This window comes from Haliotis rubra, unplaced genomic scaffold (assembly GCF_003918875.1).
Source record: "Haliotis rubra isolate DU_JTF1 unplaced genomic scaffold, ASM391887v1 Scf1872, whole genome shotgun sequence".
NCBI lineage: Eukaryota > Metazoa > Mollusca > Gastropoda > Lepetellida > Haliotidae > Haliotis > Haliotis rubra.
The window spans coordinates 28,894-54,219 of record NW_025765861.1 but is presented as its reverse complement, the minus strand read 5'-3'; the positions used below and the strand labels follow the sequence as shown (position 1 = coordinate 54,219).

The 25,326-nt window shown below is 41.3% G+C and overlaps 1 protein-coding gene across 2 annotated transcripts; it reads right to left on the bottom strand.

Moving 5' to 3' along the window:
• Positions 1-4,713: 4,713 nt before the first annotated feature.
• LOC124274077 (carboxylesterase NlhH-like) lies at positions 4,714-23,589 on the bottom strand. 2 transcript variants are annotated; one of them, XM_046709398.1, is made up of 7 exons: positions 23,479-23,589; positions 11,902-12,079; positions 10,728-10,838; positions 9,767-9,884; positions 7,797-7,860; positions 6,887-7,008; positions 4,714-6,147 (listed from the first exon to the last, which is right to left on the bottom strand). In XM_046709398.1, the coding sequence occupies exons 2-7, from the start codon at positions 12,049-12,051 to the stop codon at positions 5,480-5,482; spliced, it is 1,233 nt and encodes a 410-aa protein (XP_046565354.1). In that variant the 5' UTR covers positions 12,052-12,079; positions 23,479-23,589; the 3' UTR covers positions 4,714-5,479. The 2 variants fall into 2 exon arrangements, with proteins under 2 accessions (XP_046565354.1, XP_046565355.1); XM_046709399.1 differs by having other exon boundaries at positions 11,902-12,057; positions 23,479-23,554.
• Positions 23,590-25,326: the final 1,737 nt, after the last annotated feature.

Below are 25,326 nucleotides of genomic sequence, written 5' to 3'. Positions count from 1 at the left end.
ATATACACACACAATTAGCCGTGAGGGCATCTGCAAATGAACCAGCCGTTACACTTGAGTGCACACCCACCCGCTCTGACTGGGTTCGGTATCCCGGCTGCTTCGTTTCTTGGGAAGTAAACCGAAGTACACAATTTTGCACTTTTGATTTGCGATTGTACGCTTATAATTTTTGTTTATATGTTTTTTCATAACCAGCAATGTATATTATATGTCGTGAATAAGTGATAATTGTGTTTTAATTATGTTTGATTTTTTGGTTGCATGTGACCTTTAACCAATCACAATCCAGTATTTACTGAAGTCATGGTAGAATGGTTTGTATTAATTTCATCATTAACTTTATAAATTACCAAATTAAAGTAATCTGGCAATACATCTTTTGTCACAGCCGATGGCCCACCCCCCGCAGCAACAACAACAACAACAGTCAGTTGTCGTGGTCAACAACAGTGCCCCTGCCCCCGTCCCCTCACAGACGGTCGTAGTACAGAGGTGGGTCACTCAAGACGCCAGAAATATGTTAACGAATTGAAGCAGATCCATACAGTCTGCACATTGCTTTCTACTTTTATATTTTAATGAACCGATAAAAAGATACTGTCAGTCACTATGGTTAAATTTGACAAAGACAACATTTCATGTCTTCTCTAAATGATGAACATACGACTCAGAAAAGACAAACATGACACGATTAGGAAACATTCCAGGCGAAGGATTGCACCTTTTAAGATCACTTTATTCAGAATTGAAGGTCATGTGGCCAAGAATACAACAGGTAATACAACTTTATCATGTCGTGTAGAGTTGAACTATAATACATGATAATACACTCATGTTAACGTAGGTTGTGCTTCAGAAATATACATATCCCTTTGAGAACATTGATATTTTGTATCTTCCTTCATAAGGGCTCGAAATGTGACAATTAAGGTGGGCTGCAGAAATTGACTGGAATACATTGGGATCTGCATCGGTTATAAAATGGACATAATAGCAACCTGTGATATTCATCTTCAAGCAAGTTTAAATGACATTTGTTACAAACTAAATCATTATATGGAACCATTATCTTTGAAAGACGTTGTTATGGGATTGACATCGAAATTTGATTAACATTCGCATTGGATCTTTGATTAATGCGCCACAGGATGTATACAGTTCAGGTTCAAGAAGTGACTAAAATGTACTGTAATTTGCAAGAAATGACGAGTTAATTATGTTACAACTCCAGTGTTGTATATGAATATCTATACAACGTTGTTAAAAATCTAACATGAAGTGATTTACATCGCCACAATCTTGGGACAATCCTGTAGTAAATATATGTGAAACCCAGTTTGGCGTAACGTGAATCAGTGCAGTGTTTATCTGCCAACACAGTCAGTTGCTTGTGAACGAAGAGTTGCATCCAAACCAAGGTCATGGGATGTGCCCATAGAGACAAGAGACGAGATCAACAACAGTCATACAGTCACAAACAGTGTGTTTGTTTATTTAACGCAACTCGCAGCAATATTCCAGCTATATTTGTAAATAATCGAGTCTTGATCTTACAATCCAGTGATTAACAAAAATAATAACAAGAATATTTCATTGCGCCTAGTATCCATTTGACTAGCTGCTCACTGGACGCTGTAATCAGAATTTTATCATTATTACCCCGGATAACCCAAGCTGCCTGTGAGGCGCTAGAAGGTTAATAGTCACATGACTTAACTCACCGGGTACCCAATTTTCTGCTGGGTGAACAGAGGTAATTTTGAACTAACTCACACTTGTCTGAGGTGAGACCACATGTATCAAATAAGCATCGATGTACACAGTTGGTTACAATGATATTTGCCCGCCAAGTACAAAAAAGAAAACCGTCGACCGTGGTGGGATTCCCCGACGTCCCATAGACGTGAAAGTAGGGACATGTCCTCGGTTGTCAAGACAACAAGCCGGATCATCTGTGAGGTGAAAGCGGATAATCCATGGTTACCACTGTGTTCCATTCTGACAATAGCCAATAGGTCCTACACAGCGTCAGATGTCTGTAATCGTAGTCGTCTGTACACAATAGCACCGTGGAAATTCCCACCAGTATATCCACGCTGAAGGAAGGCTGGTTGTTGCAATGCGCGTATTTCTATGCTTGGCGTATGCTGTCATGCCCCAATGGCGAAGCCCTATACGTATGCTGCTGCTCTGGTCAGCGACTAGGTACAGACTGCGTCGATACAACTGGAACGTTGTCGACAGCAACGGGGTTGAGTTAAGATGGGTTTTACGTCACATCGGCATTATTCCAGTGTAATTTATGCACATTGTAAATACAAAGTCCAAAGGATTTATTTAACAAACAACAACACATATATATTCATTACTTTATTATCTACAAACAGAAAACTGTCATAACAGGTGATTCAAAAAGAAGCAATCTGTCATTCAAATTACATAGTTACAATTTATGGTACATGTTAACTTAGGTCTTTCAGATTTATCGCTTCATTATGTGAGTCACTTGCAGTTGAAAAATCCACACAGTCAAGCAGTATATGCTTGATGGTGAACACTTAACATACACATAGGAGGTCCATCTCCATCCGTTTGAGCAGATAGTCATCAGTTAACCGACTGTGGCCAATACGACATCGTCGTAAAAGTACCTCTTGTCTTGACTGACAACCCAAGTAGGTATAACCAATTGTTGGCTTCAATTCATGACGTTTAACGGGCCACACTGGTTATCAGCAATGCGCCTAAAGATTACATTTCACGCTGTGTAGCATGAAGAAGTAAAAGACTCTGCCTCACGGTCAGCTCATCAAATGTACCAAATCTAAATTCTTATACATGAATTAAGAATACCTGAAACCTGAATGCAAAGGATTATCGAAAATGTATCAGAACAGTCCTTTGAAATGAAGTTATCAAATTGTTATCATTAGCTGAATCACAGCAGCACAAGCACCATCATTCACCAAGTAATCAAACACTCTGACAAAAAGTTATTCCAGTTATAATTTAAACCATCTGCAAGACCTCCCCACTCACGTCGCATAAGGACCGGTAACCAATACATAGTAAGCTTATTACAACAGTCTGGAATCGGATCTGACAGAAAGATAAGCACACGAGAGTTTAGTAATATTCCGTCAAGAATCATCATTCATGCATTATGTAAAACATATATATCATTTTTGAAAGGAGAAATGTTGATTTCTTTCGTGTTATTAGGTAAACAATTACAGTGGTATCAATTTTGGCTGTATCTCTAGACCTTGTAATTCCTTTGAACATAAACGTTGTTGTGGCGAACATGTTGTGTCATCAACGAATTTCCAAGGTCCATTTATGATAATTTTCTTTTCTGTTTTGCCCTGAACACTAAAATTAATGGAATCTGTTTCTGATGATAGTCAAGACCGGATATTGATATACACTGTCGCTATAAATATACTGTTTGTTAGAGAAACGTGATATTGACTTAATTCATTTGATTATTTTTCTAGATTTTTATATAGAAACAAGGAAACAAATACTCTGAAATGTACACTATAATGTTGTCTATGTGTTTTGTTTTTATGTGAGAATGACAGATAAGGCACATTTCATTAATTAGCACCTCTTTCTCGTATTTCAGACCACGTGTGAATCATTTCCTACATCTCATCATAACTATCCTATTCCTCCCCTGGGTCATCGTTTGGTTCATACTGGTAAGAAACGATAATTGGTCTTAAGTATCCAATACTTGTCGTAAGAGGCGTCTAACGGGATCGGGTGGTCAGACTCGCTGACTTGGTTGACACATGTCATCGTATCCCAGTTGGGTACTCACTGCATGATCTGCCTATGTGTGGGGCGTGGTGCGCGAGCTGGCTAAGGCGCCAGGCTAGTGATCCAGCGAGCATGTGGTGACGGGATCGAGCCCACCTGTGACCGGGTGTAAAATCCTTGGAATCAACTTGGTGTGCAGACTATTTCAGTGTTGTCACAACCCCTAGTGTACAGTACACAACCCTGTGCACTTAAAAGAACCCACGAATCCGTTGGTATATGACCGGATGGTGGCCACATGAGTACGTGCAAACACTTAGTTGCGGGTACAGCAACGTGCAGTAAACTTGGACAAAGTACTGTGACTATGTGTACGAGTCCACCCAGCTGTGAATGGGTACCTCGTAAGGATGGGAAAGCCGCATTAACTCGGTGCGCCTTGTGGCAGCAAGAGTTGTATTATCCCCAGGGAGTTGAGATTGATAAGATGTGCCGTTGAGTTTGACACCCAATGATCGAGGGATAAATTACCAGCGCCTTGAGCATGCACTAGTGCGTGGATATGTGCGCAGTATAAATATCCAATAATAATAAAATACAAATATATACTGAATATTTGCTATTCATCTTTTATATTCCAGTGCATAACTGAGGGGGATTTCGGTATCACCCCTGCATAAGGACGATACAACTGGACATCGAGGACATCTCTCTGTGATAATCATGTGTGATATCGAACCTGCGTTTACTCGTATCTGTACAATGGTGATACAGCCGCCAGATACTGCATATCTTCATCAAAGACGATATATACTGTGTTTATGTATTTGTTATGTATGTAACAAAATGAGGAACCATCAATCCCGACTGTTAAGCATAACTAGAGGAATGTGTGTCTGTTCCAAAACTGACATCTTACCGTGTAATAAAAATGTAATATACATAAACTCGTTGATTCCTTTTATGTGACCTTCAGTAACCCATGCTTGTCGTAAGAGGCGACTAACGGGATCGAGTGGTCAGGTTCGCTGACTTGGTTGACTAGTGTCATCAGTTCCCAATGACGTAGATCGATGCTCATGCTGTTGATCACTGGATTGTCTGGTGCAGACTCGAATATTTACAGACCACGTACACCACGTTCGTCTTCGTTACCATCCTTTCTTATCTCTTGTCGGGTGTTCTTGATTTTAGTTCTTGGTAGTTCTCGATTTCACTGTTACACGTCCACTGATCAATGATTGAAGTGTGTATGTTTGTATTTGTTTGATTATTTAACGGAAAATCTGTTTTCCATGTTAAGCTGACACGCCGTAACGTAAAGGAATACTGTTCAAACCAGCGTAGTCAACTCACTATAATTGCTGGGTTTGCTGGTGTGTGTGGCCCTGTGCCAAGAGCACAGGTCACAAGTCTAAATACACAAATGAAGAATGCGGTAGGGAGCATCATTGGATTGTGCCATTAATTCGTACAGCCCACCCTTCTTCAGGCTTTCATTACACAACTGAAGAACAGAGACTTAACCTAAGTACGAAAATGCTCAAAGAATATTGTGATTGGCCCTCTTTGGTCTCAACTGACAAAGTACAATTCTGAATTCCATCACGGTTGAGGTTAGGAATTAAGTTCTGTTTATTAAAAATTATAAAGAGATTATTTTTATGTTTTTTTCACATTATATCAAATCAAATTGCTGAATGGCTGAACATCATTTGAAATGCTCCCTTGCATACTTTACAAACTTGCCTATTGTGTGATCAGTGTCAGTATACTTAGGAATGAGACCTTCAAAGAAACTCAAGAAGCCATGTATAGACCCTGGGGAGTTGTAGACAACCACGTCCACACCGGCGTCCTTCATCCTCTGAGCATACATCAGACCATCATCCCTCAGAACATCAAACTCGGCTGTGACAACAAACGCTGGAGCTACTCCACTAAGATCCGGAGCCATCAACGGTGCAAAGTAAGGATTCAAAATAATCTTCTCGACTTCATTGGAGATCTCGTCATCGCCGTAGTCTAAACGTGTTTCTCCGGGTCTGTCGCCGCGAAATTCTTTTGGAAGCAGCTTGGAATCAACGTACGAGGCATAAATTGATTGTTTCAGTTTCCTAGAAGTGTGGTGGTTGGTTCTGAAGGCTTCCTTCATGCGTGGTGTGTTTATGCCCATATAGTTGCACCAGTAATGCGCCATTGTCGCGCCATCGTTAAAGTAGGGAGAGGCATCCTCCTTTGAAAGGTATGAGGGGGTCTTGAAAGTGAAGGCTTGGAGTGCCGGGTAGATAAGCCATTGAAACCTTAGTTTGGGGACGTCTTTTAGCTCGGAGAGCTTTAGGCTTACTGCAGCTGCGAGGTTTCCTCCTGCACTGTCACCTGAGAAATTAAACTTTGATGAATGAGAGAAACCTAGTGCCTTGACTATAGTATCAGACCACTTGCCATGACTATAGTGGTAAAACACTTGCCTTGACTATAGTTTCAGAACACTTGCCTTGGCTATAGTATCAGAACACTTGCCTTGACTATAGTGGTAGAACACCTGCCTTGGCTATAGTGGTAGAACACTTGCCTTGGCTATAGTATCAGAACACTTGCCTTGACTATAGTGGTAGAACACCTGCCTTGACTATAGTATCAGAACACTTGCCTTGGCTATAGTATCAGAACACTTGCCTTGGCTATAGTATCAGAACACTTGCCTTGGCTATAGTATCAGAACACTTGCCTTGGCTATAGTATCAGAACACTTGCCTTGACTATAGTGGTAGAACACCTGCCTTGACTATAGTGGTAGAACACTTGCCTTGACTATAGTGGTAGAACACCTGCCTTGGCTATAGTATCAGAACACTTGCCTTGGCTATAGTATCAGAACACCTGCCTTGACTATAGTGGTAGAACACCTGCCTTGACTATAGTATCAGAACACATGAATTGACTATAATAGTAGCAGAACATTAACCTTGACTGTAGTAGCAGAACACCTGCTTTGATTCTAAATTGTATTTGCTCTTTCATAGAAATACACGAATCAGACTAGCCGCTCTATATTTCTAGATATGTGATTTTCCAACTATAGGCAGTTGATGCATTTCAGTACACCTTCCCTTACCAGCAATAGCCACCTTCTCTGCATCCAGTCCATATGACCCTGCTTGGGACAAGACGTGAAGGACTGCTGTCAGACATGTCTCGAACGGTTTGGGGAACGGATTCTCAGGAGCTAGCGGATACCTGTAAGGTTTAACAAAATGTTGATAAAAGGCGTCAATCTTGATCTGTTCATGCCAACATCGAACATAACACGAGTTATAAGGTTATCTTGTCAGAGAATTGATGATTGAGTCAAGGTTTGCTATTAGTACCAGGCCTCTCCCAAACGCTGGTTATGGTACAACAGTTACGAATGGTCCCTACTTAAAATACCCAGTAAAATGTTTGGTGCCTAAAATTGAAGGCCAAGCCTTTTGCAGATACCAGCGCTCCAAACAGTGACCAATCACACAATGCACATATAAAAACTACATTTCCTATATGGTAAATAATCGAAGTTGTGAATGGAAACACAGAGGAAGGATGAGGGAAAGACTTCGACATAATGAGTTAACTAGCATTCAAGCTAAGTAACTAGACACTTTAAGTCTGAAGATCCAAACAATGGAAGTATGGTATTCCATTGATTCAGTTACTGTACATGCTGCACCCCTGGAAGAGGGTGTTGGTTATTGCCATCAAAATGGCTGAAAACAGACAACAGCGTGATTTAGTTCCAGTGTCAATTTATTAATCACCCCAATAAGATGGCGTCTATGTGCGACGCTGGTGACGTCACATCTGCTGGTGATGTCACATCTACGCATTACCTCACAACCAGTTATGTATTCTGAACGAACGTCTGTTGGTTCGACTCACAAAAAATATGGGGGTACCTAATTCAACATAATTTTAGCTTAAACTTACCCAAAATATATGTAAATTCTAAAGGGCTAACATACACAACATGATGAACTTAACTTACTCACTCAATGGAAATAAAGACATATCCAGATGTAACTGCATAGTCGGATAAGATATCATCGAAGCTGTCTGAAACGTAAGGACACAAGTCACAATAGTATGACCGTGGTGCATTTCTTTAATTTACCCTCTAGGTTTATTAGATTAAGCTGGTTTGTTGTTTAACTCCGCACTCTGCAATATTTCAACTGTATTGCGTCGGTCTGTAAATAACCGAGTCTGGACCAGACAATCCAGTGAGTGAGTGAGTTTAGTTTTACGCCGCACTCAGCAATATTCCAGCTGTATTGCGTCGGTCTGTAAATAATCGAGTCTGGACCGGACAATCCAGTGAATGAGTGAGTTTAGTTTTACGCCGCACTCAGCAATATTCCAGTTATATGGCGGCGGTCTGTAAATAATCGAGTCTGGACCAGACAAGACAGTGATCAACAGCATGAGCATCGTTCTGCGCAACTGAGAACCGATGACATGTGTCAACCAAGTCAGCGAGCCTGACCACCCGATCCCGTTAGTCGCCTCTTGGGAAAAACATGGGTTACTGAAGATCAAAATTCTAACCCGGACCTTCACGCATAGACAATCCAGTGATCATCAGCATGGGCATTGATATTGTGTTAACTAAGTGAGCGAGCCTGACCATCCAATCCCGTTAGTCGCCTTTTACGACAAACATGGGTTGCCGAAGGCCAATTCTAACTCGGATCTTCACAGGTATAGGTAAATTAGAGGACTTCTGTCTAGGTAATAGCCAATACAGATGAAAACGGTACTCCAGAGTTTCACGGGTGGTACGATATTCCATCTGTCCCTATTCCACTTAGTAGTAGGGACCACCGTGACACTTTGCGACCGTTGACATAGAAACGCAACACTTTTGGATAATTCATCCTTTATTATCACGAAAATTCTCTTCATCGCTTTTTTTAGACTGCTATATTTTGTCTGTGAAGTGGAATTAGATTGGACTAAAGGAATATCATAAACATTGATATTATTTGAAATAACAAGTCATTGGTAGGTTTAAGGCTACTTCTCTTCCTTAGAAGATAGAGAAGATAGAAAATTGTTCGTCTGTGAAAACAATTGTGGCGAAACGCTTTGCGTTTAATACTAAGTTACCTAATAAATCCGATGGGTAATACATTCTGTACACGTTCATTTGCCAGGTAGTATCAGATGGTCGGTTTGAAACCGTATTTCCTGAAACTTTCGGGTTGTAACATCCCAGTTACCTGGTAAGTGGCCGGGAAAATAGTAATCTTATAACTACATGCCTCTGTATCTTCATTAGCCCCGTATCTATTTACAGTCTGAAGCACGTCAAAGTGCCAGTATGGATTTAGATTCCCTATTTAGCGAGAATATTACTCCTTTTAGCTCTAACATGCTCAATGAAGTAATGTAGACTGAACTTCACTGCTGGTTATAGCTAAAATAGACGTACTTCATGTTTGGCTATGGTTAAAATGAATGTAATTAACGTTTGTCTATGGCTAAAATCAATGTAATTCATGGTTGACTATGGCCAAAATAAATGTAATTCAAGGTTGGCTATGAATGGTAATCAAGGTTGACTATGGCTGTTACCCAATGAAAGTCCGGGTTAGAATATTGATCTTCAGTAACCCATGCTTGTCGTAAGAGATGACTAACGGGTTCGGGTGGTCAGGCTCGCTGATTTGGTTGACACGTCATCGGTTCCCAATTGCGCAGATCGATGCTCATGCTGTTGATCTCTGGATTGTCTGGTCCAGACTCGATTATTTACAGACCGCCGCCATACAGCTGGAATATTGCTGAGTGCGGCGTAAAACCAAAATCACTCACTCACTCACTCACTGTGGCTGTAATGAATGTAATTCAAGGTTGGCAATGGCTAAAATAAATGTAATTCATGGTGAGCCATGACTAATATGAAGGTAATTTATGGCTGACCATGGCTGAAATGAATGCAATTGTACTTTTGTCGTACCTATGTGAAGTATGGTCCATCCCCCACCATGTAAGTATATCACTGACGGCGATGGTTTTGCAGCAGCCGTTGGTCGATACAGTCTTACCGGTACACCGTCAAAAGTGTAGTCCTCCACCTGTGCAAACATGCAACATCATCATCATCGTCATACAAAGATTTATATAGCGCCAGTTCCAGTCCAAAAGTACTGCTCAGTGACGCTCCCATCACCGTAACTCCTCACAGAGGGCAACAATACGATAAATAGCTCAGTCAAAATGGTCCACACAAGCTGAAGGAGCCATCATCTACTGGGACAAATCATGACCCCAAATCATTGCCAGCAAGACCTCGAGGTAGAGAAATTAGGAACCCGTTCGTTTTGTTTCACTCGAGTACTTGCTTGCGCATGCTCAGATCGCCACCTAGCGCGATCGACACATAGTCACACACTCGGTTGACTGTTTACAAGCAAATAAATAATTTTAGGTCAATTGATTAAAATATATGACCGTAATTATTTTCTTGCTAGTAATTGTGGTCTATAGACATCCACATGGTGCACTGTCCGATTATTGTCACGATATGGCTGAGATATTGCTGATGTGACGTTAAATAGTAACTTACTCACTCACTCACTGTCCGATTACGACTCATACGGGTCTGTAACACTCATTTGTGACCATCTGTGAATCAATTCAATTAACCCAAACCAAAACAACAGCTTGGTTGATAACGAATGTGTTCATTTGTGCCAGTAAGTCGGTAAATAAGGACGAATATCTTTGGCCTACTCATCCAAACCGCGCCAAATGACGTACTTCCGCCACTCTCACGATCTCCCTCCTCGATTTTGTAGGAGGGCCCTCTTGGCACTCGTGAGTACGCACACGAGATAGGTCCTGGCCGTTCGATTAGGAAATTCATCGCTCGTGCGAAACACTTTGTGCAAAACGAGCGCACCCTAGATGTGAGTTACCTTCAGGTGGTCTGTGGGAGGAGGTGGTGTGTTGTCTGAAAGGATGAAGTCTGTCATCGCTCTTGCCACGTTATCAGGTGTCTCCAAACCAAGACTTTCTGCCACTCCTCCCTTGTAGGAAACATTGACAAGTTTAACACCCGCGACTGGCTCAACAAGGACAAAATATATGCATTCAATACAAATATCATAAACACTCTTAAATGTTTTAGAATAAACGTGGCGTTATGGTGAACACGAAGTAGCATGAAACCTTCAGGACCAAATTATGACAGTCTACATCAGACATAATAACATTATCTCTGAGGGTGTGGGTTCGAATCATAAATGGGACTCCACCCAACAAAAGAACTACAAACTGTACTTTACTGAGAAAACGTAATCTCAAATAAAACACGTGTTACAAGACGCTTATATATACTACTCACATTTTGCTAAGGATCCCAAAAATTCCAAACTTTACTTAAACATAGATTTATAATCTGAAATTGTAAATAATAATATGGTAACCCTTCTTTACGCAAACAGCAACTTTAACCTAACCTTTTGCACTTGATACATGAGTTACCATAAACATGGTTTTCATGGCACCAATCAACCATTTTGCAAATCATGGAACGAGTCATTGACAAGTACACAACATCTGTCAGTAGCAGGTATGGGATCCACAAGATGCAGAGACATACTGAAACCTAGGATCCATGCTTACAATAAGCTTAGATATTTAAACCAAATTAGACCCCAGATAATAGTAAACTGTTGAATCAATGATCTGATCCTTAGCATAGCGTGAATAGCACACACACACACACACACACACACACATACATATATATAACATTCTTATATATTATATATATATATATATATATATATATATATATATACAACCCTATATTTAAAAGACTGCCTTTATACTGCACATCAGCATATAATGCAAAGTTATATATTAAAAAATGTTCTTATACTTCAGCAACAATTTAATACACCATCAGACCAAGTTCATAAACTAGCTGTTAATAATACACAAACATATTACAATTAATGATACAGGTCAGTTTCTTTCAAGTTAGTAATGGAGCTCCCCGCTCTCGCGAGTAAACAAATCTATCTGATTTATTGCTTCATACCGTAGAACACTTAACAAGGTAATGGATAAATATTATCAACATACCACTATCCTCACAACTCTTGCAAACGTGGAGATAACCCTCGCCTGATAGGTATCAACAACACCCTCCATCAATGGAATGTACGCCACATTCGAAATTCCCGCAAAGATTACTGCAACACCCACGAGGCAAGGTAGGGTTGCGCAAAACATTGTCGCCTTGAACACAAGCAAAACAGAGCTGAAAGCAGAAATCGTTTCAATGGGTTCTTTTCTGGTCTAATAGGTTTTGGTTATTGGCAGTGTTATTCATTATGGAAGGGTGTTTCAAGTGTTATACATTGTTTCCGTGAAGATTCAGACATGGCCGATAGTGTGCATGTACCGTATTTCCTCTAATAAGCGCCGGGATGAAAGAGCTCACTAACAATTACGGTAATTACACCCAGTAAGCGCAAAAAGCACCGGGTCTGGAAGTCCGCTGAAAAATAGCGCCCGCGCGCTTATTAGAGAAAATATGGGGCCGTGGGGTAGCCTAGTGGTGAAAGCGTTCGCTCGTCACGCCGAAGACCCGGGTTCGATTCCCCACATGTGTACAATGTGTGAAGCCCATTTCTGGTGTTCCCTCGCCGTGATGTTGGTTGAATATTGCTAAAAGCGCCGTAAAACCAAACTCAGTCAGTCAGTATTAGAGAAAATACGGTATAGTTTTACTGGGGAGAAGATTCGTCTGCACATTCCTAGGCCTTTGCTGGAATATTATTGTATAGTTTGATCCGGGGAGGATAGGCACTTTAGGTAAACGTACATCACTATGACCAGTCATTAGAAACAACTGAAATTGTGAATTTATTCACAACATTTCTTTTAATGTATCTTTTTTATCTCTCACTCATTATCAAAACAAATAAAATAACATGAATGGTACATATCGATCTGTATATGTCACGTGGTCAGGGCACCACGGTCGTTTTATTCATCAAATTTCAAACGTGAAATTTGGTAAACATATTGCCACGGTCACAACACAGCAACATTCCAAAGGCATCATAGTATATACTAAGTGGATATATACTGTATACAGAATAGCAATGTAAACTACTGTACTGAGTATATAGACTCTGTTGTCGACGTTTATGGAGCCGAAGGTCCGCCTTTGTGGTTGATATGTCGTGCCCAATTCCTTGAATTGCTCATTCCCTAGGTTTGGACAACCGCTCTGTCCGATTCCCGGGAACGGGGCAATTCATGATTCAGTTTGCACTATCCCAGGAATGGGCAGAGATTAAGAGATAATCCAAATGAGAGACATCATGACTAATGTTTATTCTCACAAAACAGTATCTTTATACAATGTAACACATGCAAACATTTAGTCAGTTAAAAGTTCAAATATATATTATTTTTAAAGCTGAATTTGATGGTTATTCTAACAAAACAGTACATGTATCTTGATACATGTGACATATCAAAACATTTAAGTAATTAAAAGATCAAACATAAAAACTGAAATTATAACAACTACTTATTTTACACTTGATATTTCGAAGATGGCGATGTCTAGAGCATTTATTACGTCTTTGTAGCACATACAACGTTTAACCGCCTCCGTGGTGTAGTGGTTAGAGCGTCCGCCAGGAGAGCGGAAGGTCGCGGGTTCGATCCCCGACCGCGTCATACCAAAAGACGTTAAAATATGGTACTTGTTGGTCCCTGCCTGGCGCTCGGCATTAATGGGTACAACAAGGACTGGTCGGCTCGGAGTCAGTATAATGTGTCTGAGTGGGGTAGGAATGCTTCACTGCGGCATGGTATCTCAGTGGGCTAGCACTATAAAACCAGCTTCAGTCTGGGCTAGTACAAGCAGCCACACATACACATACACACACATGCACGTCGTCATATGAGTGAAATATTCTCAAGCACGACATTCAACCCAATTTCACCTCACATACAACGTTTGCTGCTACATTGACCATTACCATACATGTTGTAGCTCTGGCCAGTGCCAACACTGTCCAGTCTTGCAGCTGCTCTCGCTGTTCACAATGTCCTCACTTCTTTTCACATGAGCCATTTTCAGAATGTTTTGCTCACATCGCTCAAATTACTTATATTAGTTTGCCATAGTCTTCTTTGAAAATAACTGAGAAGGTGTTTGTTTTCACTAAACTGTCAAATTGTGCTTTTTGCACCATGGTCTGCAGTTATTGTAAAGCAAATGTCAAATACACTGCAAACTAAACAGACCAAGCAAAATTCACAGCACAACAATACAGTCAATCAGCCTGTGTAAGTTATCATCCAATCCCAAGGAATGAGCAGACCTTAGCACTGCCCACTCCCTGGCATTAGCTGGCCAATCAGCGCGATTGAGCAAGCCACCGTCCATTCACGGGCATTGGGCAACACTTGCCCCAACCCAGGAAATGGGCAATTCCATGCACTGGGCACGACAAACATAAGCCAGAGCTGATGAGTTGCCTGTTAATATCTTTACATTTAGAACCCGAATAAAGTTCTTGAAAGCTAAGATCACCATTAACATGGCTAAAAGTTCCCTGTGATTGGACGACTTTGCGGAAAATCTCAAATTCCAGTTTCCAGAGGCTTGTTGAGTGTTAATAGTACCGCTCCATCCTGTCTTAGAAGAATCAGTAACAATCTTGACATGAAATGACTTTTGGCAAAGTTCTTTGCCGATAGAAGCATCAATAGTTGTCAACCACCAGTTCAGTTCTTCTATAACACTACTGGTTAAGGTAAAGACAGGTTCCCACGAATCTCTGATACTTCACAATCCATATGCTGCACGCAAAGACTAGTTTACCTGGGCCAGCAACCCATGTTACTAAACACACTGACCACATACTTTAGCTAAGCTACGAGATCTAAATATTCAAGGGTGTCGATTATCAGATCTTCTACTTGACATGAGTAGACAATCGTCAACATATACAACCTCTCTCAAGCATAGAGAGCGTACAGATGCTAGTAATGTCCTTAAAGTCTTATTAAAGTAGTAAGAGCTGCATGCCAAATCACAAAGAAATACACACCACCTATAACATACACCCTTCCACAGAAAAGCTAAATAATTTCTCTTCATCGGACCCGTGTAGGTCCGGGTTAGAATGAACCCTCAGTAACCCATGTTTGTTGTAAGAGGCGACTAACGGGATCGGGTGGTCAGGCTCGCTGGCTTGGTTGACACATGTCATAGGTTCCCAATTGCGCAGATCGATGCTCATGCTGTTGATCACTGGGCTATCTGGTCCAGACTCGATGGTTTACAGACCGTCACCACATAGCTGGGATATTGCTGAGTGCGGCGTAAAAGTAAACTCACTCACTCACTCTATCATCGGGATGAACAGGGATATGGAAGAAACCGTTCTTGACATCTAATGAAACGAGTAAGTCATTTCGTTCAATCACATCAGCCACAGTTTTAATTTCCTCATTTCTGTAGGCAGGTGAACAGCAAAACAAATTCAAATATTTAAGGTTATGAACTTAACGTAACCTTCCATTCTTCTTGGGAACAAATGGGAGAAATGTTATCAAAAAACATCACAATGCTCTACACCACCTTTTGACAAAAGTGTTTTAACTTAAGAATCAATACATTCACATTCCTTAAAAGAATCTTCCGGGTTTGGAAACTTGAATGTTTCAGGAGTTCTGTTTATTGGGATGCGAACACCCTTCTCAATCCTCTGCAGAACAGTCCGTGAAGCCACAATTCTCCACCATAGGTCAGGATTAAAACAACCCGTTGTCGTCGCTTGGCTGGCCGCGGCCCCGACTCTGCTGGGGGAAACCCCGCTGTACAAACTGGGAGTAGATGTCACGGTCACCGTAACCTCTCCATCTAAATTTCCTTGGAAACGTCGATTTCCCCTGCTGAAACTGGACCTAGAATTGTCTCTCTGGTTGATGTTGGCAATGGAAGCATAATTTCTTAAACAGACGAGAGTTGTACCTGTACAGGGGCGGATACAACTTTTTGAGAAGAGGGGTGTGTGTGTGTTGCACACTATTGAAAAAAGGGGGGTGCACACTTCATTTTAACCCGAGTTTGAATGGTCATTTAATAAACATTCAGGACAAGGGGATGCGCACGTGCAAGCCTATGCTGTTAGTCCATTTGTGATTGTTTGCAACGCACGGAGAAACCTCAAGGTGGTGGGGTCAAATTGTCACTGTACAACAATAGCAGCATGTTCAAATATTTAATATGCCCCTTTCAAATCACAAACAACGCGTTGATATCGTCGGGAGAAAGTCGGGAGCCGCCGACGTTTGCTAGCACTTTCAAACACGTCTAGACAAAGCCTGCTGATCAACATCGAGTCCTATAATGAGATCTTTCTGTAAAGGCTGGATATTTTGTCCTAGTCCCTTGCACAAGTAACCCAATATCCTGCCCTTTACCAGTTATCTTATAGGGTTCTGGGGCTCAAGGCACTGGTGCCATGGGTTCCATAGCAACAGTTTTTGGGGGGCGCCAATGTAAGACTTAGGTAATTGCTGTGTTTGCGTAACAATTACGTCTCACGGGAAAAGGGATGGGCAAGTGTGTCTATTGCGCGAAGTGCTCCAGTCAAAGATGACACAACACAGAAAGACAGTAATAATATGTATCAAAATAAAAGTCTTGGCAACAGTGTTGCAAGTTCCGACTGCACAGTTCAGGTGAAACCTAAAAAACAAAGTTGGCTTGTTGTCACCTCGACAGTGCAGGCAGAAAGAGCCATTGTACAGATACAATCATGAGAATCAACAATAATCCGACTGATATATAGAATGTGACGACAATACTTATTAGGGGAAACAATATTATTAAAGGACAAATAAATACAATATTGGTACAAAAGCATATGTGCATATATGAGCACACAATCCCAAAGAGTATTTACATAAATAACTTTAATTATATAACCCGAAAGAATCGTCACACCCCTCCTATCAGAGGATTTACATAGGGTCCCACCTGAGGTGAGGTGAAAGTCAAATTAACTTTAAGGGCCAATGGGAAATATAAAAATACATATATATGCACAAAGTGGGGCAAAATTTATACCCAACACATTTGGAATATATGATACAGAAAACCGGCTTTAATTGATATACACAATAGCCACGACAGGACACCTGGCCTGTACGACACATGTGGCTAAGGGAAATGAGGTATGACTGCCTGTTGGATGATCATACAAGTCAATATGAGGCTAGCTCCAACAGAATGTCAATACACCCAGTAGGTACACCACTTGGGGCTACCCAGGATAAACACCTAATTATAGTAAATAAATTGATGAGATGTAATAAATGGATATTACTTGATTTATATTACTACAATTTGTAGGTATATTATTGGCCATATAATATAATACATTATATTATTATTGAATAAACTGTGACTTCACTTTCACATCAAGTGGGGAAACATACTAAAACATGATTGATGTAACAACATGTAGAAATATTACGTTTGATTGCGTAACGCCAGACGCGAAGAGAACAAGAAAATAATCTTGTTCAGAAAATAAACAATATTCAAATGCTGAATATGCTATTACCCATCACTAGCACTTTACAGATGTACTTGATAAAGTGACATGAGATAATAGTAGGCTTTTGCTATGTTAGGAGTGAGTGAGTGAGTTAAGATTTTAAGTCACATCGGCAATATTTCAGCCATATCGTGACGCTATGTTAGGATAAACATGAAGCAGACGACGGACCCTAGTTTTGTTTACATCCGGTGCAGCCATTTTGTAATGAAGCCGGACGGGAGCCGAGGAATGCCGAGGAGAGCCGAAGACAGCCAAGGTTGTGTGCTGCTCAGTGGAGAGGTCAGCACTGGTCAGTGAGCATGATCGCCACTAATTGCTTCCAGATGATACCGTGATACTCTAACTGAGTACATGGTTTGGAAACCGGGACAGTGATACAGCCACTTTTTAATTTAGAATAAAATGGCAAAGGAGTTCAGTTGTTAACAGCAACAAGTTTTTGGCATTTTGGCAATGAGCTAGAGACAATTTTGACTGGCAGGTCAAATAAGCAAATTAATGCTAAACACATAAAGTACTTTACTAAAACGAATTTCTAGATGAAAATATATTACAATGAGTACATGTCATTTATTCTTGCAATCGAGTGCACGTTTGGACAGTCACAGATGAGTGACCTTTCGCCAGTTTGGCACAGCAAGAATAATTAATGACAGTGACCCAGTGACCCAGCACAGTGATTTATCAAATTAAATAATGCATTAATTTAAAAGCCGCAGATAATTACTTATCCTGCTAGCCACATAACTATGGATTGGAATTTAATATAGAAGACCTAGTTGCAATATGGAAGCAAACTGAGGTTCTTACCTAAAAAACAAGTTGGCTTGTTGTCACCTCGACAGTGCAAGCAGAAAGAGGAAGATTTCAGGCTTGGGGGTCCCACGCTCCCTCTTGCCCCTGTCATGTGACAACATAGCCCCTGGGGATTGGCTAAAAGACTTGCTATGGAATCCATGGCACCAGTGCCTTGAACCCCAGAACCCTATCAGATAACTGGTAAAGGGCAGGATATTGGGTTACTTGTGCAAGGGACTAGGACAAAATATCCAGCCTTTACATTTCACTCGCCTTTACGCCCCTCTTTGTTTCATTAAGTCTGTGGCCTGGGGGAAACCGTCTTCTCTGCAAGCTGTTCTTCACGGACAGGAACTCGCCTTGTATGTCAACGTCCACTGGATCTGGCGTTGGATCAGCGGGTTCACGGATGACGTGAGGTCTCGCTCGGTCAGTTTGTTGACCTCAAGGAGCGGTCGTACTGTTCTGTAAGTCAGCAATACGTGGTCATGGCGTTTCAAAACATCATCAGTCTTAAAACAGTTCAGCAGTTACTGCATCGCCGGTTAAACTCGTTGTTTTGTTCTCTTCCGACATTTGACATCTTTCTGCGGGAATGTACAGAGCATGACTAACACACTAGCGACACCTGTGATTACAGTTCTGGGAGGTCTTTCTAAACATAGAGGTAGGGGCCAATCTTGACTCAGCTATCTCATATAACATAAAGACAAGCAGCTGTCTGTATATCAGTTTTCACCCTGGATAAACTGCCCGAGTCTATTTTCGAAGCGTGACCACTGCTGAAGCGAGATGAATATTACCTTCCCGATACATGGAACACACGGGTTCATTATGTCACATTTGTGTTGTGCTGGTTTCACTAATTCTCTTACATGCAGCTGAACGTGTTGTAAGGTGCAAAAGGTACTGAGGTGCAAACGAAACATTGTGTTCTGCCCAGCGTAGTGGGCAACCGAAACAGTATGATCTGCACTACGCTGGTGTAGTAACCTGATGACGGCGCTGAGGTGCAATGGAAACATCGTGTTCTCTACAACGGTGGTGGAGTAACGTCACGACAGCACGTGACACAGTAAACAACGTGATCGCAACTACGTTGGTGTTGCAACGTGACGACAGCACCGTGGTCTGCATCTGCACTACGTAGGTTTTGTAACGTGGCAACAGCACTGTTGGCAAGGGAAACATTGGGTCTGCACTACGTTGGTGTTGCAACGTGACGACTACTCCGTGGTGCAACCGAAACACTGTGATCTGCACTACGTAGGTTTTGTAACGTGGCAACAGCACCGTGGTGCAAAGAAACACCATTGATCTGAGCTGTTGATGTAACTGCAAAGCATGTTGGTGGACGATCGCAACGTGACGACAGCACTGTTTTCCTGAAATATAGAACACGCTGATCTGCACTACGTTGGTGTTGCAACGTGACGTCAGCACAGCACTGTGCTTGAAATCAGATGTACTGTGATCTGCAAAGACCGTGGTTTAGTGTTAGAGGTGACGACAGCAAGGTTGCGGGAGGATGACCGCGTCATACCAAAAGACGTTAAAATATGGTACTTGTTGGTCCCTGCCTGGCGCTCGGCATTAATGGGTACAACAAGGACTGGTCGGCTCGGAGTCAGTATAATGTGTCTGAGTGGGGTATTCATGCTTCACTGCGGCATGGTATCTCAGTGGGCTAGCACTATAAACCAGCGTGAGTCTGGGCTAGTACAAGCAGCCGTACATACGCATGCACGTCGTCATATGAGCGAAATATTCTCAAGCACGACGTTAACCCAATTTCACCTCACCTACATGTACTAAGTATGACGTAACGACGGTGCCGGATACCTTCCTCAGTTCAAGTGGCTGTGAACAAGCAGTACAATACGTGAACTAGAAGCCTCACTCTGCCAACAGACGGATATCGATGTGGTCTATAACAGATTTGTGTGTACTGTCAGAGAGGAAATGGATACTACCCTACCAAGAAGACAGTATGCTGTCACAAGGGGACCCGACAAGAGAAGACGCTTGAGAAAGAAACCATGGTGGCATGATAAGTTAACAGAACTATGGAATGATATGTGTAAAGCACAGCGTGACTGGTCTAAGTGTAAAACAGTTCGTAAAAGGACACTGCGTGGAACATTCGTTCTGAAAAGGAAAATATTTGACAAGGAAACCAGGAGAAGTAAGCGCATCTGTAATCAGGAAAACCTCCAAAAACTGGATCGCCTATGTGAGGAAAATACAAACGAATTTGGAAGAAACTCGGTAAAATTGGAGTCGGCTACAACCGGCTTCAATCTATACCGGCGGAGGTCACACTACCCGATGGTAACCTATCAGCCGATAAAGAGACTGTTCTGAATACATGGAGAGGGACGAAAAGCAGTCTGCTGAACGTCAACAGCACAGGGTCCGAACCCGACCCATACGATCACGTGAGATCAGAACATGGACAAGACAAGGACGAGGCTGACATAAACAAAGGGATTATATACGAAGAAGTATATGCAGCGATGAGAACAAGAACAAAGCCCCGAGGTGTGACAACATACCTTCAGGCCCAGATTTCTCGAAACAAACTTAAGTCTTTGTTTTGACTTACGTTATAGCTTTACTCAAATTTGAGAAAAAGGAGGAAAATGCATTTCCCAGAATGGACTGAAATCAATGTTAAACTGAAACGCAGTACACAATTTGAGTTTAGTGGATAGATTACTTAAGTTGTTTGGGCTTTTTTGTTTTAAAAATGCTGTTGAGTTACAAATTCAGTTGTTTCAAATTGTCAAAATCAGTTTGAAATTTGAGTAAAAACTTAAGTTTGTTTCGAGACATCGGGGCCAGATGTTCTCAGAAATACAAACTGTGTCCATTTTCTGCATAAACTTTTCGATATGTGTTTTCTAAACGGAGTAATGCCAAGTGAGTGGATGAAAGGAATTATTAACCCTATTCCAAAGTCATCAAGAGCTGATAGGTTCGACCCACTGTCCTACAAAGGAATATCTCTCACCAACTCCAGTTATAAGCTATATTGCTCCGTTTTAAACATAAGGCTCTACAAATACGCCGAGAATAACGAGCAGACGAACAAAACGGTGCTAGGAAAGGAACATCGACTATTGAACATCTCTCGTCACAAACATCAATCATCGAAACCAGGAAGTCTCTCAGGAAATCCACCTTTTAGCTTTTTATTGATTTTAAGAAAGCATATGATTGTATCAGCAGAGACATTTTATGGAAAAAGTTATCAGAAATTGGTATAAATGGGAAAATGTATCAAGCAATCATATGTTTGTATAAAAGTGTGAAGTGCTCTATAAGGGTTAATGGAAGCCTTACAGAATGGTTCAATGTGCGATGCGGTTTAAAACAAGGATGTCTGCTCTCTCCACTGTTGTTTTTAATATATACATAAATGACCTAATTGTCACTCTAAATGGACTGGATATGGGCGTGACTTTGAATGATGAGAACATATGTATTTTAGCCTATGCGGATGACCTTGTGCTTTTAGCAGAAAGTGAAGCGGACCTTCAAGTTCTCCTCGACTGCCTACAAAATTGGTGTGACGTCAACAAAATGACTGTGAATAATGACAAGTCGAAGGTTCTCCACTGTAGAAGTGTATCAATCCCGAGGACAACTTTTATATTTAAATGTGGAAATGTGACTCTTGACATTGCGGACAGTTATTGCTACCTCGGACTTCTCATCACAGAACATTTTGACTATACCCGCATGGAGAAAGCAGTTGCCAGCTCTGCAACCCGGGCACTTGGACTACTTATATCCAAATTCAAGTCACTTGGAGGCATGAGTATTAATACATATACTAAAATGTACAACTCTATGGTTTGGTCAACCATTGAATATGGATCCGCTACATGGGGAAGTAAGACGCTAACCGCAATACAAACTGTACAAAATAGGGCCATGAAGTTTTATGGGACTTAAGAAACCCGCACCGAACGCGGCCGTTGAGGGTGACATGGGCTGGACACCTGCATGTGTGAAGACCTGGGGGAGTGTGATGAGAGTATACACCAGAACCAACAGTCTACACAGAGATCGGCTCACCTACAAAATCTCCCAGTGGACGAGATCACTAGCACTGAAGAACAAGATTAACTGGATTAAAAGAGTTCGCCTTAAACTTACATCTCTAAACTTGCATGAATTATTTGATGTCACAAATTGACTTCACACCAAGCAAGTAGTACACAGGGTCCAAGATGCGATATTTGAACAACACATAAAGGAATGGAAGCAGACGATAACCTGTACTCACAGCCAGTCTGGCAGGGGAGGTAACAAACTGAGACGAAATGCTACTTTCAAGACGGAATATGGGCGTGAACAATACATCAACAAGACGATGACCAGAAAACAAAGAAGAGCTCTCTCTATGTTCAGATGTGGAGTAGCCCCCCTTACACGTAGAGACAGGCCGTTTCAACAATGTCCCGCTAGAGGAAAGAGTTTGTTTTAACTGTAACAACGTTATAGAAGATGAGGTGCACGTGCTTTTCTAACTGTCCCTTATATACAAATACCACTAGACACATGCTAACTTGATGTTCAGTTTTAAAAGACAATTTTAACTCTATGTCACCTGTTGATCAGTTTGCTTTTATAATGTCAAACCCAGATGTTTTAAAATCTGTTTTAAAATCTAGTGCCAAAACCTGCATGTATGTCTTAGAGGAGAGGAGATCTCTTTTATATCACAAGTAAGGTTGACTGTTTGTTACATTATAGTGAGTATGTTTTAACTATTGTATGTATTTGTATTCTTAAAATAGTCTCTCGTAATCCCATAAGGGAAAGCACAGCAAATGTATATTTTATGCGTGTAAATATTTCATATATGTTATACTTGTATGAGATGAGACTTAAATAAAACATCTGTCAGTCTACAAAGAGCGGTGGTGAAATCGAAACATTGCTGACAAAGGTACGCCCACATTTTCAACTTACTAAGTACGGTAGTGTTTACAGTGCTGAGTGTCGTACAATGGATCCGAATTTTAGACAAACATGCTTATGAATTCACATACACATTGTACCCAACAAAAAGCATGTGACATGGGGGCAGGTTTTGCTGTGCTAGTATGACCCACAAGAATTCACAAGGTCGATACATTCATTTGAAAGACAGCAGAAAAATGGAAACGATTAACAGTATAAGTTTGAAAGGAGGCACTCCAACGTCGAACACATTGATGTCTGTTTGCTGAGAACTAAATGGGATTACCTGTGGTTTGCTTTACGCCAGTGCTCAGTTCAGTAGGGGCCGGAGCTTGACATCTAACTGAGATACGCTGGGTCAGGTTGTTTCTTTAGCGCTCTTTAAAAATGACCTACTTTCATCAACTAGTTTTGTCACGTGTACAGGGATATTCGTGCTTACATTTCATATGCAGCCGGCTACAAGGGTCAAATGTGCTCCTCCACACACCACTCCAATACAATTTACATCTGAAGCTCCTGAATGTTCGCAATCCGGATCAATTCAATTCAATTCAATTTCTTTATTCTGTATAAAGGCCAGCGCCCCATGTCCAACATAATACAAAATAATCATTATAATGACAGATGGGAATATCTGAAAAATATAGCTTCCTTAATAATCCGCATCAGTTTGGACCCAAGCGAAAAAGGCCATTACTGGCTGAAAAATCATTAAATGTCAAATGTATTACACTATTAAAAAGTTAGAGGATATTCCATTTTGGGGTGAGATTATTTAGAACAAAGTTATATGATTGGGTATGAGGTTAGAAAATGATTATTAGGTTTACAATGTGGAAAGAATTTCATCCAAATATGCAGATTTCATGATGTTCACTGGAACATGGTTGAGGTAAAATCGACATTTTCAGTGAGACATGTTGTTATATATCTCACTGATATAAACTAGATTAAAATGTCTTGTTTAAACGATATTTTGGCGTCTGTCACGTCACTGACGGCAAAGTGCAATTGGCATATTGGAAATCGGAACAAAAGCATTGTGGTACGAGCCTTTAACGTTTTGCAGTATCAGATTACAGTCACGCTATCGTCAGATAAATAACGTGTAGGACAGACCTCGATCTGGTCGAACAAAGGCGATAACTGGCGCAACAACAACGTTTTATCAGCTGTGTTAAGATACCGCGCTCAAAGTGCATCTCAATGTGGAGATGAGCTTCACAGAGCTATAGCTGCTGAGTAAGTGGACAGATATGATTGCCTGACGCACACTTTTGACGGACCGTCACATTACTGCAAGACGTAGCTGGTGCTTAGAGCGTCAGCGCTGGACCAATGAACCAATGAGTACCTCCAACATGAGAACATGTCCCACCTCGCAATAGTCAGCGCATACGTTACCAACTACCGACCACTCTCAAAGAACTTGGCGCTGCTCTGCAGGAGGAATGGGATGGAATGAACTTAGTTGACGTTCGAAGTTTGATCATGAGTTTGCCTCGTCGAATCCAGGATTGTCTTTAGAATAGCGGCGGAATTCCATGATATTCAAGAGGTTACGTTTTTATGGTAAATGACGTGAGGGACCGATCTACGATGGATGATCAAACAAAATATATAGACACCTGACTTTCAACGACAATTGCAAATCTCCCTCAGATGTCCCTGTTACACTGTCAAACATGTTTTCTCATTAAATATATCAGATATCATTGGCTGTGACACCTTTTTATTGAATACCCTCGCCTTTTTTGAAAAAATGTATGTCAAGGGATTCTTGAGTTGTTTTCTTCAGGTTGCAGTGATGTACATTTCGTAATGAGCTGGTTAGGCCAGAACCTGGACAGCGTTGTCAGGATCTGGGACTCATCAGAATACTTACAGTGAGTGAGTGAGTTTAGTTTTACGCCGCACTCAGCAATATTCCAGCTATATGGCGGCGGTCTGTGAATAATCGAGTTTGGACCAGACAATCCAGTGATCTACAGCATGAGCATCGATCTGCGCAATTTGGATAAGATGACATGTGTCAACCAAATCAGCGGGACTGACCATCCGATCCTGTTAGTCGCCTCTTACGACACGGATCGGTGGCTGAAGACCAATTCTAACCCGGATCTTCACGGGC